Source organism: Erythrolamprus reginae, chromosome 2 (assembly GCF_031021105.1).
Source record: "Erythrolamprus reginae isolate rEryReg1 chromosome 2, rEryReg1.hap1, whole genome shotgun sequence".
Taxonomy (NCBI): Eukaryota; Metazoa; Chordata; class Lepidosauria; order Squamata; family Dipsadidae; genus Erythrolamprus; species Erythrolamprus reginae.
Genome location: NC_091951.1, coordinates 225,214,124 through 225,232,556, shown reverse-complemented (window position 1 = coordinate 225,232,556; position 18,433 = coordinate 225,214,124). Strand labels below are relative to the sequence as shown.

Genomic DNA, 18,433 nt, shown 5'->3' with positions numbered 1-18,433 from the left:
GGTTTGGCGTTCGGAGGCTGCTGGGAAGCCCCGCCACCCAGCTGTCACCTTTTAAAACAGCCAGGGGCTTCCCAGCAGCCTCCCGAACGCCGAACCCGGAAGTTCGGGTTTGGCATTCATAACACGAAAAAAGTTCGTAAGAAGAGGCAAATTTTTTCTGAACCCCGGGTTCGTATCTAGAGTTGTTCGTAAGACGAGGGGTTCGTATCTTGAGGTACCACTCTACCATATTTTTCAGAATATAATATGCATAGTGATGGGCGAACTGAACCCACACAATTCGGGTCCATACCTAATTTTGCAGTGTTCGGTATGTCGAACACAAACCCGAAATTTTACCAAAGTTCGGGCAAATTTCGGGGTTGTGTTCGGCGTTCGGAGGTTTGACGTCACCAGCAGGTTGCTAAGGACGCCAAGGTGATCACTTCCTGGATTCCATGGAATCCAGGAAGTGGTCACCTTGGCGTCCTTAGCAACCTTCCGGTGACATCAAAGCTCCGCCCCCGGAATCTCTTCGTGGGAGGGATTCCCCAGTTCCTTCAAAGGGAGGTCTTCACGTAAAAATAAACATTGTTATTTTTACGAAAAAGGACACTGCAGCGGCGCTGCAAGCAAAGGGCAGTCCTTTCACATAAAAATAAACATGTTTATTCCATGGAATCCAGGAAGTGATCACCTTGGCATCCTTAGCAACCTTCCGGTGACGTCAAAGCTCTTCATGGGAGGGATTCCCCGTTCGGGTTCAGTTTGGGTTCGGCTGAATTTTGCTTAAAATTCAGCCGAACTTGCCGAACCCGAACACCATTGGGTTCGCCCATCACTAAATATGCACTGTTTTCCCCACTAAAAGAGGACCAAATTTGGGTACATTTTATAATCCGAATGCAGCTTTTTTGAAGCTTTTTTTCCCAGCCCTTATGAGGTGCTAACGATTTTCCTGGCTTGCAGGACTTTTTCATTGCTACTCCCTCTGGAGATTTTTTTCAGCCCTAACCAGGGAATAAAATAATGTGCGGAAGCTGAACACACTAAGGACGCTAGCCAGATGAATACCTGGTAGGTGGATTTTTCCCACTATTTTCCTCCCCCCAAACCAGGGTGTGTCTTATACTCTGAAAAATATGGTACCTGTGATTTTTTTTTTTTTAAGTATGGGTCTGTAATTCTATAAAGAAAAGAGTGATGGGATGTGGGAGTATCAAATGAAAAGGGGACAGAATTAAACATTAATGGCTAACAAAATGTTTGCCAGTTTTTTAAAAAATTACACCCCCCACCCACTAAGCCACTTGTGAAAGGCTTATAAGCACCTGAATATTCAATTCTGGCCTTACCAAACAACACCCTATAAACGCAGATAACAGGATGGTCAACCCATAATGTCTCAGAATACATACCATAATCATACAAGGAGTGCAGTAGTTCATGTGCCATGAAAAAACCCATGACTCCAAAGTTGACCGCACTGGAAAAAAGACATGGGTGATCTTTTAAATTTCCATCGACTTCTATACATAGAGAGATATAAAATGTACCAAATAGGCTGGAGACTGTCAGCATCTGGATGGGAGAGAACAGACTGAACCCTGGCAAATCAGGACTGTGGCTGATATACCAAGGTCTTCTGTGGCCACCAGAGCTACTCCTTGATAGGCTAGCACTACCTAATCAGGGAGGATTCAAGACTTGGGAATCCTGATAGACTCACAACTCATGTTAGATCAACGGTTGGAAGCCAAAGCAAGAGAGGCTTCTAGCCAACTCTGATTGGTGTACCAATTGTGTCCTATGACCACCCATAATAGACTACTGTAATGTGCTCTACTTGTGGCTGCCCTTAAAAAATAGTCAAAAACTGCAGCTCGTAATTTTGATAGACAAAGCACACAACACTGATTTTACGATGTCTGCAAGTTGGTTTTGGGTTTACCTTCTGCTGTTCTGTTTGGGTCGTATGTGACCCGAAGCCAAGTTTGAGTCCCTGTAAAAAAATTTCCCTGCATATCTGAAACTTGAAATTTCATGACTTTTCATCATTTCAGGGGTTCTCTCTATGAGAATTTTTTTTGGGGGGTGGGGGGTTTCTTTCTTGCTGAAAAACAAAAAGTCACACTTGTTGTGTTCCCGGGTCACCCTGACCCGGACCGAAAACTCTTCATTTGAAGCGCTTATGTTTGGTCAATTTGAATACTTTTTTCACTTGGAAAGTAGTCCGAACATTTCTGCAAACAATGATATGAAAATTGAAATGAAAAAAGTAATTCTTATTGGTTTATTTTGCTGATAGAATGCCTGCCCCCCCCCATTTTTGTGAAATATTTTTCAATTTAAGGATAGTTTTGCTTGCAAAAACACGGGGGGGGGGCACATTTATGTGCAAAATAAACCAATAAGGATTAATTTGTTCAGTTCAACTTTCATTCCATTGTGTGCAGAAATGTTCAAACTTGTTTCCAGGTAAAAAAAGCTTTCAAAAAGACCAAATATAAGTACCAAAATGATCAATTTGCAGTCCGGTCAAATAGACCCGGGAACATAAGATTAGGCAGTTTTCTCGAACTGAACAGCAGGGTTAAGGTTTTGGTTTTTACCTATAATGGCCTCCATGGTTTGGCATCCAGAGGCTTTGGGACCCTGTTCTCCAGCCAGCTTTGGAACAGTGATAAATGGATTTTCCTTACCTGGGAAATTCAGTATGGAAGAAAGGATTACGAAACATCCCAGCAGGAAATACTACAGCATGGCGCCGCAGTGAGTAGTAGGAATGGACAGTCCAAGGAGGCACTTCCCAACTGAAATGGGGAGGAAAAATCACAGCAAGGGAAGGAAATAATTGCTTTTGCTAAAATTCTCTCGTTTTTGCTGGTATATGTTCTCACATTCATAGCAATGCCAAATTTTTCACAGTTTTAAGCTTCCAAATTAGTTGACCTTTTCAGCACAGTGGCACCAATGTGTTACCAATCTGCTGATTCAAATGTGTTGCTTGAGTCTGGTTTGTCTTCAGACAGAAGCATCTTACATTTTCAGTCGCTATCTTCTTAAAAAAACTTTATTATTTACTTATGTATATGAATATATTATGCTGGTATATGGTTCATATTATTATCATTATCAGCTTCTGGCTGAACGATCCATTTTAGAATGAAGGTCCATTCAATGAAGTTATGGGACATAATCAACCACATTGGTCCAGTGCAAATTGGCAAATTTACTGAGATGAAATGGTTGTCCCAAGTCAATCAGCTGGTTTATTTACCCAAAAAAGCACTAGAGGTTTAGTCTCTCCATTCCTAGTACAGAGAGAGAAAGAGAATGAGAGAGGGGGGGGAGGGGAGAGTGGAAAAGAGGGGGGAATAGACAGATGAATGCAAGTTTAAAAAATATTTCTTCATTCCATTGTCATTGTGTACAAGGGTACATCAATAGAGTTCAAGTAATAATAATAGTAAGAAATTCTTCTCCCTTTTCTAAAATGTCTCATCCTATATATTAAACTGGAAGCCAAGTCGAAGAACAGTAGAGGAGGATGTGGGAAACCAAGATATTCACTTGGTAAGAAAAACATACCTATCATGCAGATGTGGACTGACAAGTCTGAGCAAGAACCTCTTCTTCAGAAAATTTAGGCAGGCAACCACGTTGTGGAAAAAATTATCCTCATCAATCTTCAGCTGAACAAAGTAGCAAACAATGATGTTAGGAATGGGAGTTCAATGGCAATATTTGGGAAAGACAATAAGTATTATTTTCCATTTTGTTCTCTGGATTCTTTCAAGGTTTCAATCTGTTAAGCAATTAAGTACAAATTATTTTGACTATTTAATTATTCCGACTCTCCCCTGAAATTCTAAGCTTCTATCAGCAGGTCATAAATCTGTAGCTCTATAAAGGCGCAGTCATTTAGCAGGTGAGAGTTTCTATATATATACTGCCTGCCTATTAAAAAATACTTGTTGCTCCCCGTCACCTTTCGTGGAATTGCTTAGGCAGTAAGCTAATTACTCAACTTACTTTTCTTTGCAGGTGCAATTTGACAAAAATATTACTATGCCCCTCTTTCCCATATGCTGCCCTTCCAACCTAAGCAAGCCTAACTATTAATTATTAAGACAAAAAAATAGAAACAACTGACAGCCCAAAGGTGTAACACTTATAACATGCAGTTGGTTTATGGATAACTATTCAATCTGTTGATGATAATTTAAAAGTTTCTAACTTTATTTGTAAAATTGAAAACTGGGCAGTTTTATTTCAAGAGCTACCTGAGCTTGGAGTGTTCATAAGCATTAAATTCTCATTTCTTCTTAGATGCCTACAAGAGCAAGGATCTGGCCGCCCTTGCTGTTTTGATATTGTTGACTCTCTTGGCAGTGTCCCCTCATCTAGAGGGAGCCCATGAGATAGTATCCATTTCTTTGATTCAATTCCCAGTATTTGAAACTACAGGAGGGCAGCAAATACAGTCAGCGAAGCAGTGGAAGTGATGTGCCGGTGCGTGGAGGCTGTTAGGGTCTGGATGGGTGTCAACACACTCAAACTCAACCCTGATAAGACAAAGTGGCTGTGGGTTTTGCCTCCCAAGGACATTTCCACATGTCCGTCCATTACCCTGGGGGGGAGGGGGAATTATTGACCCCCTGAGAGAGGGTCCGCAACTTGGGCGTCCTCCTCAATCCACAGCTCACATTAGAGAAACATCTTTCAACTGTGGCGAGGGGGGCATTTGCCCAGGTTCGCCTGGTGCACCAGTTGCGGCCCTATTTGGACAGGGAGTCACTGCTCACAGTCACTCATGCCCTCATCACCTCGATGCTCGACTACTGTAATGCTCTCTACATGGGGCTACCTTTGAAAAGTGTTCGGAAACTTCAGATCGTGCAGAATGCAGCTGCGAGAGAAATCATGGGCTTCCCTAAGTATGCCCATGTTACACCAACACTCCGCAGTCTGCATTGGTTGCCGATCAGTTTCCGGTCACAATTCAAAGTGTTGGTTATGACCTATAAAGCCCTTCATGGCATCGGACCAGACTATCTCTGGGACTGCCTTCTGCCGCATGAATCCCAGCGACCAGTTAGGTCCCACAGAGTTGGCCTTCTCCGGGTCCCGTCGACTAAACAATGTCGCTTGATGGGACCCAGGGGAAGAGCCTTCTCTGTGGCAGCCCCGACTCTCTGGAACCAACTCCCCCCAGAGATCAGAATTGCCCCCACCCTCCTTGCCTTTCGTAAGCTCCTTAAAACCCACCTCTGCCGTCAGGTATGGGGGAACTGAGATATCTTCCCCAGGCCTATATTTTTTATGTATGGTATGTTGTGTGCATGTTTTTAAAATTATGGGTTTTTAGTTTTAATTATTAGATTTGTATTGTATATTGTTTTTCTATTACTGCTGTGAGCTGCCCCGAGTCCATGGAGAAGGGCGGCATACAAATTTAATAAATAAAATAAATAAATAATAAAATAAATACACTTTCCTGTGTCTTAAGACCCATCCTTCAGTGGAAGAAATGAAGACACTTGAAGCCAAATCACAAATGATGCTTAACTTTTACCTCTTGATACTCTTTGTCAATTTTGTTTGTTTGGAGCATGGTTTCTGGATAGCCAATCTCCACTTGGAGGCTGGAAATCTAAATATACGGAAAGAAAGATTAGTTATTTACTCTGAACCTATGACTTGATGAAAAAAGGACTATTGGTATGTAAACAAGGGCATCCGCCAGAAAGAACTTGAGTATTACTTTTACAGTATGATGTCCCCTGCTTATAACTCTTGTATTCATTCACTAATGTGAGTAAACCAAATTTTATACAAAGCAGGACACAGTCAAATGCCATTAAAGATTGAATAGGAAATTTTCTAGTCTATGCCTGGAATTAGACTGATGAATTTCATGTCTATATAACCTTAATCTTGAAGGTAAATGTTGTATTGACAATGTTACCAAGCATTACAGAAACAAAGATAAGATTTCTGACTGGTAAGTGCTAGAATAAATACTGACTTCTCTGACATTCCCAAGATGTGGGTTGTATACTTGGAGCTTCATTCAAGACCTGGACACTAGTTGCTTGTATCCTTATGATTTATATTGACTGGTTCCTAATATTATTTGATTGCTTATTTGTACCCAGACTATCATTAAGTCTTGTTGTACCTTATGATTTTTGACGATCGTATCTTTTCTTTTATGTACACTGAGGGCATATGCACCAAGACAAATTCCTTGTGTGTCCAATCACACTTGGCCAATAAAGAATTCTGCTCTGTTCTATTTTATTCTATTCTTCTATTCTACTTTTGAAGTCTCTGAGCTGGAGAATACACTCTCTAGATATAAATTCTATGACAGTCATACATCCCCATAACCTAATCAAACAAGTATCACAATAGATGACATACTTTCTTCTTGGCTTCTTGACGGGATTGGGAGTCCATCCAATTAACTTGATCCAGATGGCTCTTAATGGCATCCCGGATCTCAGAAAAAATCTCTTTTGCCTGGCCAGAGAAAGGAAAAAGAGTCCCAGAAGTAGGGAAGCATTTCACCCGTAATTTTCCTATAAACCCTAAGACTAAACTGACGACCTTACTAAGCTTTAAAAACAAGAAGTTGTATAGTAAATATGGAAGCATTTTTGAAAGGAATGTTTAAGGAGAAACTAAATCTACCCACCTGCTGTTTTATTTTGAATAGTGGATAATACTAGGTATTTATTTATTTATTTATTTATTTGTTTGTTTATTTGTTTGTTTGTTTATTTATTTTATTCGATTTTTTTATGCTGCCCTTCTCCTTAGACTCAGGGTGCCTTACAACATGTTAGCAATAACGCTTTTTAGCAGAGCCAGCATATTGCCCCCACAATCCGGACCCCCATTTTACCCACCTCGGAAGGATGGAAGGCTGAGTCAACCTTGAGCCAGTGATGAGATTTGAACCGCTGACCTACAGATCTACAGTCAGCTTCAGTGGCCTGCAGTACAGCACTCTACCTACTGCACCACCCCGGCTCAATCACATGGTAATGGGATGCTGAAGAGCATATTTTATCAGATACTACTTTGTTTCCTTACTGCTATTTCTAATGAAAGCTAAGATTAGCTATGGATAAGCATGAAACATACCGCATAAGCAAATCACAAGAAAATATGGACTAATAAGTCAGTATCTGGTACTATTGAATACCTACGAGATCCTTGGTCTTCTGGGGGAAAATCTCCTGCACAACCATGTTCCCAAGTACAGGTCCAAAGAATGCGCTAGTATCAATCAGGCATTTCCTCCATCGCTCAGTTCTTATCTGAAAATAATTAAATTTAAATTTAAAAATTGAATGTATGAAAAATGAATCTGGAGCAAATGGAAGCATTTGCAGTCTTGAGCCTTTGCCAGGAAGAAGCATTTGCAAATCTGAAACATTATCAAGAAATATAGGGGTTCACTAGGCCATCAACAGAAAGTTTTTTGTCTAATTAGTTTATATAGTTTATTAGATTTGTATGCCACCTCTTTCTGAAGACTCGGGGCAGCTCACAGCATAGCAATAATACAATACATTACAAATCTAACAATAAAAAATTAGAGCCATTTAAAAGACATTAATAACATAATAAAACCCCTAGCTATGCAGTCACACACATTCAACCTAATCTATTGTGGAACAATCCCCAAATTTAGTTTTTATTAGCAACATTTGTCCTATTTGTCTGGAAATCCACCACCAGACCATATTATTTTTAAACGGGGGTGGTGGTGGCCCTACCCTCTGTCCCAGAGGTGAAATCCAGTAGGTTCTGAAGAACTGGTAGTGGAGATTCTGAGCACTTCAGAGAACTATTACCACCTCTGACTGGCCCCAGAGTGGTGATGGAATGGGGATTTTGAAATATCCTTCTTCCAGGAGTAGGGAGGGAATGGGGATTTTGCAGTATCTTCCCCTGCCGTGCCTACCGAGCTACGCCCACCAAGTCACACCATACCTACTAAGCCACGGCCACAGAAACAATTGTTTCATCATTGCTTTGACCCCAATTTAACATTCAGAGAGGAAGAATCCCAGGGAGCTTATTGAGAGTTATACATTCCATTTCTTTTTATATATATATAATATTTTTATTGTTTTTCTTTAGACAAACAAGACAGACAACATTTAACATTTAAAGGAGCTACCATTGCTCCGCTTGTCATAGAAGTCTTGTCATAGAAGTCTAATACAAAAAAAAATATCTAACTATAATCAGATCAATACACAAATATAATACATATATTCTATGTTCTTATTAAATTTACCTCTACCGTCTTTATGTTATAGTTCGTATAGCTCAAATAAATTATCCTATCTATAAAATATCAGTTTGATAATACAGTGATCCCTCTATTATCACGAGGGTTCCGTTCCAAGACCCCTCGCGATAATCGATTTTTCGCGATGTAGGGTTGCGGAAGTAAAAACACCATCTGCGCATGCGCGCCCTTTTTTTCTATGGCCGCGCATGCATAGATGGTGGAGTTTGCGTTCCCCGCCGCCCACGCAAAGGGGAAACCCCGATTCGGCTCCTCGCTGCTGCTGCGCTACCGAGCAGATCAGCTGCTGGGCGGCCGAAGGAACCTTCCCTGGGTCTTCCCCCTCTTGCTGGTGGGCGGGCGAGCGGCGGGCATCAGCGAGGAGCTGGGGTTTCCCCTTTGCGTGGGCGGCCAGGAAGACCCAGGTTGGGGGTTCGGGGGGGTGCTGGGAAGCCCCCCAGGCCAGCTGCGACCTTTTAAAACAGCCGCGCCGACCTGAAGCCAAACGCGGAAGTTCGCCTTTGGCGTTTGGCTTCAGGACTCAGCTGGGAAGCGGCGCTGCTGTTTTAAAAGGTCGCAGCCGGCCTGGGGGGCTTCCCAGTACCCCCCCGAACCCCCAACCCGGGTTCGGGGGGTGCTGGGAAGCCCCCCAGGCCGGTTGCGACCTTTTAAAACAGCCGCGCCGCTTCCCAGCTGACTCCTGAAGCCAAACCCGGAAGTGGTTTTTTTAAAAATTAATATTTTTTTTAAATCGCGATATAGCGTTTCGCGAAGATCGAGATCACGAAACTCGAGGGATCACTGTATAGTTAAAATAGTTAATGTCCATTTCCATTTCTTTCATGCATTCTAGCACTCCCAAATTACAATATAACATTGTGTTAATTCTTAATGCAATAGAAAAAGAGAGTATAAGAAAAACACTCTTACCATATTCCCCGCCCTGCTATCCAGCATGTTTGCTAATTCTTGACGAGCTTTCTGGAATTGGCTGTCCAGGGCTGGGGAGAGATTTCCAATTAGACAAAGCATCATGTAGGTCTGCAATACATCTCTAAAATATGAAAAACAAAGGAACAAAATGTGATCTCTGTCCCTGTAATGTTATTGATCTTGAAAGGGTAGTTCAGATTTTATTGTATTGTACATTTTATAAGAGTCCTCGGCAGGAAGTTATCTTACCTATATTAAAATCCAAACTATCATACTTGTGAGTATGTAAGCAAAAAAATACTTGCAGATGAAAATACTAAAATTATTATTTTTCTTTTATTTTTTATTTAATTTATACATAAATAATAAAACAGACATACAAATAGACAAGTAAAAACAAAACAATAAATGAAACAAAACATATAATTAATTACAGACATTTGGGAAAAATAATTTCCCCACTCTTTCAGACTATTTGATCAGAGAAATTTTTCCTCATAAGTTGGTAATCTTTTATTAACGTATTGCTTTGCTTTGCATATAATTTTCTAATTTGTTATTTATTTATTTTATCATTGTCCTTTACTCTAGCCAATTGTAGAAATTTCCCCATATCTTATAGTATTCTGTATCTTCTTTTCCTTCTAATTTTTTGGACATTCTGTCCATCTCTGCACATTCTAGTAGCTTTTTAATAATTATGCCTTCTTCTGATATTCTATCAGCTTTCCATTGCTGGGCATAGGCTATCCTAATAGCTGTTAATATATGGATGGCCAAATACCTAATTTCTTTTTTAATTTTTGTATTAAAGATGCCCAATAAATATAGTTCTGGGTTTTTTTTCAAATTCTTGCGATGTTATTTCTTTTAACCAATCTGCTTATCTTATTCCAATACTTCTTAGCCTCTGGGCAAGTCCACCATTGATGGTAGAATGTTCCTTTTTCTTTTTTACATTTCCAACACAACGGTGAAACTTTTGGAAACATTTTAGAAATTCTTTCCGGAGATAAATGCCACCTATAAAACATTTTGTACTGGTTTTCCTTGAACGTCATAGACTTTGTTATGGATCCAGAGTGTTTCCCACTTTTCTATATCTATTATATACCCAAAATTTCTACCCCAACTTATCATAGTTTCTTTTATGATTTCCACTTCTGCCAATTAATTTTTCAACGCTCCCTAGGAGTAAAAATTAAAAAAAAGAAAATACTAAAATTACATTGGGGATAGTCAGATTTGTAACTATGGCTATAAAAACAAGGTTTTTAGTAACAAATCAATGTTGGCATTTTAAATGCATTATGTAAAAGCTATTATAGATTATGTAACTTTATAATTGTTGGGACACATTTAAGGCAAATATATATGATTGTGTTATAGCTAGCCCTTCATGGAAAAAGAAAACATCAGACAAAAAAAGTGTTGTGGGGAAAAAAAAAGTCATATTTAATGTATTAGATCATACTTAAATATATACTGGTTCAGGACTGCAAGGTGTTTTCGAGTATACATGCAAGAAAGCACACACATGAATTATGTAAAGCTCCATGAATACCAAACAAGAACATTTCCTCTATGCATTTGGTGCAGAATGTAACTATGAACATGAAGTAATCAATGTGGCCTCCTTTTTTAACTTCTATATACAGTGATACCTTGTCTTACAAACTTAATTGGTTCCGGGACAAGGTTCTTAAGGTGAAAAGTTTGTAAGACAAAATAATGTTCCCCATAGGAATCAATGGAAAAGAGATTAATGTGTGCAAGCCCCAAACTCACCCCTTTTGCCAGCCGAAGCACCCGTTTCTGTGCTGCTGTTGAGGTTCCCCTCCATAGGAAACCCCACCTCCGGACTTCTGTGTTTTTGCGATGCTGCAGGGGAATCCCAGCAGCGCAAAAATGAGCACTTCGCTGGCAACGGAAGTCCAAAGGTGGTTTCCCAGCGAAGGGTGCATCAGTGAAATTGCAGCATCGCAAAAACACCGAAGTCCTCGAAACCCCACCTACGGACCTCTGCGTTTTTGCGATGCTGCGATTTTACTGAGGCTCCCCTTGCTGGGAAACCCCACCTCCAGACTTCTGTTGCCAACGAAGTGCCCGTTTTTGCGCTGCTGGGATTCCCCTGCAGCATCACAAAAACACGGAAGTCTGGAGGTGGGGTTTCCCATGGAGGGGAGCCTCAGGGGAATCCCAGCAGAGCAAAAACGGGTGCTTCACTGACAATGGAAGTCCGGAGGTGGGGCAGCGGTGGGTTTGTAAGGTGAAAATAGTTTGTAAGAAGAGGCAAAAAAATCTTAAACCCCGGGTTTGTATCTCAAAAAGTTTGTATGATGAGGCGTTTGTAAGACGAGGTATCACTGTATACAGTTTGTTCAAGACAGTTTCGCCAGGTCTTGCTTTCCTAACACGTAGAAGTGAAGTTACAGCCTTCCACAAACTAGCAATGTCTTACCTCTGGTTTTGCCAAAGCCCAATAAGCTGTGACATTTCTTTCAAATAATCCATGTCATGCACAGCAATTGGTTGAGACATGTTCAGTTGCACAGGATAGAAAGCTGCCTGAAGGCATGAGAGCCAATCGATAGCAGGAGCCTTTTCCTAAAAATAGAATTAGACAGAGGAAATGATGAAATCTCAGCAAGAAGAGACACAACAAAATGCTTGCTTGGAAACTGAAGGGCATTCTAGTGTGATGGCAGGGTAGAAAGGAGGAAAGAAGACACACACCTATACACATAATACATTCCTCAGAAATTGTTTTTTTTTTTAGATAATGTTATGATTTGGTGGAGGAAGCAAGACTACACTACAAGTGGACATAGGAAAAAGTCTGGTTTTATGCACGATTGGATCATAAACCTCATTGTTCCCATTTCAGTGCATATGGCATTGTGCCCTGACTAAAAGTAGAATATGATTCTGGCAAGATAGACACACTGTTGGTATGCAGTTTCCAAGCCTAGTAAATGATAGAATGGACTATACTGAAAAGTATTGCAGAAATAACTTCATGGCCTTCAGATTGCAACTTCTTTCAGTGAAGATGGCTGCTGTGGGTCATTGGCTCTAAAAAGTAATTTCATTGTCCAGAATATCCTGGATTATTATTCTTTTTAATTTTCCAAATCTGCATTTGGAATTTAGGCTTGCCCATTGTTTTAAACTTCTGGAAGTTAGTTAAGACTAAGAACATCTAGAAAATGTTTGATAGTGGTCATACTTTCTGGTCTTTGTAAAACTTAAATAATCCCTTCTTTATTACTCTTGTTATTTCTCTTACAATATTTGTGACTATTATACCATGGACATTTTCCATGAATAGATAGATATTTTGATATCACAGTAATGTTACAGCATTATTCTTAACCACTTAACCACTGAGATTTTTTATTGACTCAGCATTATATACTGTAAATATCCAAAATACATATTTCTGGAAAACTATATACAGACCTGTAGCTTCTTGATGGTAGTGTGGTGAAATAGCATCCTCTTCTCTTGTCGCTTCTTCAGGGGAGTAACAATCTTCTGGAGGTTTGACATAAAGGAGAATGCCAAGGAAATATGGGTAGAAGTAGAATCTGTATGTCCACCCATCAACTCTTCTAGCTTCTTCAGATACAAGTAATATGAACGTAAGACCTGCAAAATAAACCTTTCTTTCAAACAGAATCAGTAGTTAAACTTGTTCTGAGCCATTTGCTCAATTCTATGAGCTATCTAAAATAATAAAATAATTATCTACATACCCCCCTTTTCTACTACTCATAAATACCTGTGAAGCTTCTATTTAACTAATATATAAGGATTGGCCAGTAAATTTGAATCGATGCAGTAATGCAGAGTTAATGCATGCATTATATAATATATGCATACATCAGCGGCACATTTTGTAGATTCCGTAGGATGATACATGTAACACCGCTGTTTTGTGAATTGCAATGGCTGCCAATTTTCTCCCAATTCATTGTGTTGGTTATCATGTTTAAAGCCTTCATGGCATGGTTATCTGAAGTATCATCTTCCTGCAATGGGATTTGTCCCACCCTACTCACCATGGCAGAGAGGCCTTCTTTGATCCTGTCAGCCAAGGAATTTCAGCTAATGGAGTCAAAGAGCCTTTTCTGCCATGGGCCTCATTCTCTGAAACATCTTGCCTCCAGAAGTGAAAACCATCTCCATCTTCCTGGCTTTCAGCATAGCTGGCTGGAGAATTCTGGGAGTTGAAGTCCACAAGTCTTAAAGTTGCCAAGTTTGAAGACCTCTGTTCTATTGGAAAAAGTTGATTGAGTGAGAGACAAAAGTCCATCCTTTATTGTCTGTGCTCCTATTTTTAATATTTTATTTTAGCAACTTCTAATTTCAATGTTTTTAATGTTTTTATATTTAGGCTTTTATGCCACTGTAAGTCACCCAGAATTACTCTGGCTAATAAAATAGGTAGCATATAAATTTATTAAACAGTAATATGCCTGCATTATTAAAACTCATCGGGGTTCCTGTATTTCATTCTTTCTGTCTTGCCAAATCCTTGTCATCTTAAAGCAATTTACAATATTATTATAAAATAATAAACAATAAAATAAAATAATAAAAACAAATCTACAAAATAATATGAAATATTATCTCTCTCTCTTTTTTTTTTTTTTAAAGGGAAGCATGAGAAAAAGCCAAAAGGAATGCTTTTGTCTAGCATTTATTTATGAAGGCCTGGAAAAAGTATTCCAAAATTAAGGCTCTACATTTAGGCAAGGAAAACAAATTGCTCTTGTTCAATAGTAGTAACTGTGGGTGGGATCTTGGAGTTCTAGTAAACAATCACTTAAATATGAGCCAGAAGTGTGCTTCAGAGGCCAAAAAAGCCAACACAGTTCTGAATAGAATCAAGATCATGTAAAGTGTTAATACCACTTTATGATGCCTTAGTAAGGCCACATTTGGAATACTGTATCCAGTTTGTTCACCGCGATGTAAAAAAGATGTTGAGACTCTAGAAAGAGTGCAGAGAAGAGCAACAAAGGTGATTAGGAGACTGGAGGCTAAAACGTATAAAAAACGATTGCTGGAATTGGGTATGTGTAGTTTAATGAAAAGAAGGACTAGGGGAGACATGATAGCAGTGTTCCAATATCTCAGGGGCTGCCACAAAGAAGAGAGAGTCAAACTATTCTCGAAAGCACCTGAGGGTAGGACAAGGATCAAAGGGTAGAAAGTAATCAAGGAGAGAAGAAATTTAGAATTAAGGAAACATTTTGTGACAGTTAGAACAATTAATCAGTGGAACAACCTGCCTCTAGAAGTTGTGAATGCTCTAACAATGGAAGATTTTAAGAAGTCTGAAGTGATGTAGGGTATCCTGCCTAGACTTCTAAGGTCCCTTCCAACTCTGTTATTCTATTCTATTCTATTCTATTCTATTCTATTCTATGCTGTTCCATTCTGTTCCGTTCTTTTCCGTCCTGTTCTGTTCTATTCTATTCCATTCCAGCGACTTAAAAAACATAAAAGTAGGCATGTGTTTCATGAATTTCAAAAGAGAGGAGATTCTAGAGTATAGGTACCACTACAAAGAAGGTCCATTTGAGAATAACCACAAGACAATACCCTGTTAATCCTGTCTCATGCAACAGGAGCTCCCTAGATGATCTTAGCAACTCTATAATGATGACGATATATTTTCAGCCCGTGTGATCCCAAGTTGTTAAGTATCTTAAAAGTCAAAAACGAAAAGCTGAACCTCAATTGGTAGCTAACTAGCAGCAGTGCAAATGCATTTGAATATGCAACTGCTCCTTGTGATAACTTGATTGTCAGATGGTCTTCTAATGTACCTTTAAGTAGTCTGAAACAATTATAGACTATTCCATAACATTTATATTTTCATTGCCATGCTATATGCTGAGCCCTGTATCTATTTCTCCCTAAATTAAATCAGCATTAATGTAAATTGCTTACAGATTTTCCTTCAACATGAGAGGAAATAATACCTTTAGCTCCAATTAAATTTTGTGATATAGGCTTCATGGAATCTTTCTATAATGTAAGTACTTTTTAAAAATGTAATTTATTTTCAGGCCATTTCATTATTATTATTATTATTTTAAAAGGGTGATTTGCCTTTGAATGGAAAAAGGCAACACTCTACAGGACTTCATGTTAGAATTCAACTGTAATCAAAAGAAAGCAAAATGCCCAAAACATTCATAACAAAATTGTAGGAGAATTAATTTACATCTCTAGTGTAATAGCTCAATCCAATAAGAGTTTGAGCCCCTTTGCAACATTGGTTTGCGGGTTATGAATAAAGAAACAATGAAAGATCCTGCAAAGCAAGAACTGGTAAGATTGTTAGCAGCTAATTAGGACTGAAAAAAAGCTACATTCAGAGTATAAGATGCACCGAAATTATCAGCCTCTTTTAGGGAGGAAAAAAGTGCGTCTTATACTCCCAAAAATACAGTAGTTGAGTTTTGAAAAAGCATCTTTGGGATGGGAATAAAATACTATATATAAGATTCCGCAATACAACTTTTGGAGAGCATAGGCACAGTCAGCAATTGCTATTTTCTGAGATGAGATGATCACCGAATAAGGGAGCATGGTCAAGTGAGCAAGACGTCTTATCATATCTACAGGCATCAGGAGGTACAATGTACAGTTCAGTAGATTTGAAATCAAAACGGTGTTCACATCAGCATGAAGATGAGCAATTCTGTCCTCAGTGCCTTCTAAATCTGCCAAGCAAGTAATTGAAAGCTGTAAATTCAATTTATCTGAGGCGATGACAATAAATTCTTTAATAATAATAAAACCACTTTTAAAAGATCTGCCGAACAGCTATTTAAAGATGTGAAGAAGTCTTCTTTACAACTTTTTATGCCACCCAACAATCAGACTGTGTGCACCACTATTGTAAAAATCATACCACCACTTATACTTTACTTGTCTCCTCACCTGCTCCATGGTCAGGGATTTCAGGAAAATTAGGGAGAAGGGTTTTTTTTTTAATCTACCGTGCTGAATATAACAATTTAAAGCAATTGTCCCAATACTTTTTGTTTTCCTATTGTACAGTATAGATCAAAAAGATTCAAAGCAGTTGAGTATACTATTTTCTTATATACTGGTAGTAGATTAAAACAAGATTATTAACTCTGTCTTCTGCAAAAACCCAAAACAGTGAAGAATCCATTAGATTCCATCAGTTATCAAGGGCAGATGCCCTTAATGACTCCTTTTACTTTTTTTTAATGGGGAATGAGGTTCTGAGTAACATGTTGCAATAACTATTACCTTTTCCTCCAGTATCAAATTCATTCTACCCATATTCCCAGGCCAAATTTAATGTGAGAACATGTCACAATTATAGTTTTGTCTAGTTATAGTTTGAGAATAGTGATGGGCGAACCCAACATTGTTCGAGTTCGGCAAGTTTGGCCGAATTTTACACAAAATTTGGCTGAACCCGAACCCGAACGGGGAATCCATCCCATGAAGAGATTCCGGGCGCGGAGCTTTGATGTCATCGGCAGGTTGCTAAGGATGCCAAGGTGATCACTTCCTGGATTCCATGGAATCCAGGAAGTGATCACCTTGGCGTCCTTAGCAACCTGCCGGTGACGTCAAAGCTCCAAACGCCAAACACAACCCCGAACCTTGCCCAAACTTTGGAAAAATTTCGGGTTCGTGTTCGGCATACCAAACACCGCAAAATTCTGTACAGACCCAAATTGTGCGGGTTCAGTTTGCCCATCACTATTTGAGAATGATTCACATTTAATATGGAAGGCATAAAGTCTCAGCTTCAACATGAATTGAATTGTTAAACTTTTGTAGGATCGTTGTCCTGAAGTTCTTTAACAGCACACTTCAGATCATCTCAGCTAGTTCGCTCAGGAAGGCTATTAGGATTGATAAAAGTTCCTTAAAAATGTCCCACTGATTCAGTATCGCATACAGGCCATAGTACATTTCAATTTGGACAAATTACCTGGTGATTAAGGTGATTACAATGGAGATTTCCAATCCCCACCATGAGTTGATGCCACTTTAAAAACACAGACAAGCTGTTAAGGTATCCAAGCTAAATCAAAGTCCAAGTCAAAGTACTCCTCAAAATTCCAATTTATTGCCGGAGCTATCCTGGCCCCTACACTGGGAAGCCTGAATTTGAGTTTCCCACCCAGTTGAAAATTCACAGCCCTTGTCCCCCACCCACAAACTTGTCACGTTGCCCACTCAGATTGTATTTCCGCCCAGGTGGGTGGCCTTGAACCCCTCGAAAGAACCCTTCCTAAGTTCCCCTAAACAACAGGCCTTCTATAGATTGTGTGGCAAGCTGTTATCACCAACTTCTGCACTGGCTTGATACAAGCAATATTATTATTATTATTATTATTATTATTATTATTATTATTATTATGTATTAGATTTGTATCCCGCCCCTCTCTGGAGACTCGTAGCGGTTCACACCAATATTATCCATTTACATTTCCCAGTACAATACAGTAACATATATTATAGATGAATGAGACCTTGTGACAGAGGTGGGTTCCTCCCAGTTCAGACCGGTTCACCTGAACCATTAGTGACCTACTGATGATGTCATGATGATGTCACAGAACTAGTTCAGTCGGTGCCAGTCCATGGGGGCACCATGTCTCTTTTTTTCTTTTAACAAAAAAAACCTTTTAGAACTTTTTTGAGGGGGATTTTTTACCTGTTATTTTTTTCTTCTGCACATGTGCAGAAATGAAGTTTCCACAACTGTACATGTGGTCACAACCTTGGTTTTGGCATTTAAAAAAAAATAAAAAAATTTCCACTGTGCATGCGCACATGCATAAAACCCTGTGACCACAAGGTGTGGGAGGAAGCAAACTGACCGCGAGGTCAGTTAGAACCCACCCTTGCCTTGTGACCCACCTCACAATATATTCTCAGTTTCACACAACAAGCACAAAACATAGAGACTGATTTGAGATATGACTAAACCAGAAACAGTAAATTAATCATTTAACACAGCTTACCCAGGCATAATTCCCATTTCTTTCAAAATTGTGTTCTAGGGGCAGCTCAAATTCTGGATGGTCAATCTGCAAAAAGAAAAGAAGGATAGATTACAGGGGTGAGTTCCTCCCGGTTCAGACCAGTCTGACCAAACAGGTAGTGACCCACTGGTGATGTCACGATGACATC

General features: G+C 39.4%; 1 protein-coding gene across 3 annotated transcripts in view; it reads right to left on the bottom strand.

Moving 5' to 3' along the window:
• Positions 1–18,433, bottom strand: part of KEL (Kell metallo-endopeptidase (Kell blood group)) — a 61,068-nt gene that overhangs the window by 8,063 nt on the left and 34,572 nt on the right. For all 3 annotated transcript variants that reach the window (XM_070742102.1, XM_070742103.1, XM_070742104.1), the window contains 10 exons: positions 18,265–18,330; positions 12,689–12,877; positions 11,688–11,833; positions 9,224–9,347; positions 7,200–7,310; positions 6,409–6,507; positions 5,558–5,635; positions 3,571–3,674; positions 2,682–2,792; positions 1,398–1,465 (listed from right to left, as the gene is read on the bottom strand). In XM_070742102.1, coding sequence (XP_070598203.1) covers positions 1,398–1,465; positions 2,682–2,792; positions 3,571–3,674; positions 5,558–5,635; positions 6,409–6,507; positions 7,200–7,310; positions 9,224–9,347; positions 11,688–11,833; positions 12,689–12,877; positions 18,265–18,330 — 1,096 coding nt within the window. The remainder of the gene's footprint in view (positions 1–1,397; positions 1,466–2,681; positions 2,793–3,570; positions 3,675–5,557; positions 5,636–6,408; positions 6,508–7,199; positions 7,311–9,223; positions 9,348–11,687; positions 11,834–12,688; positions 12,878–18,264; positions 18,331–18,433) is intronic.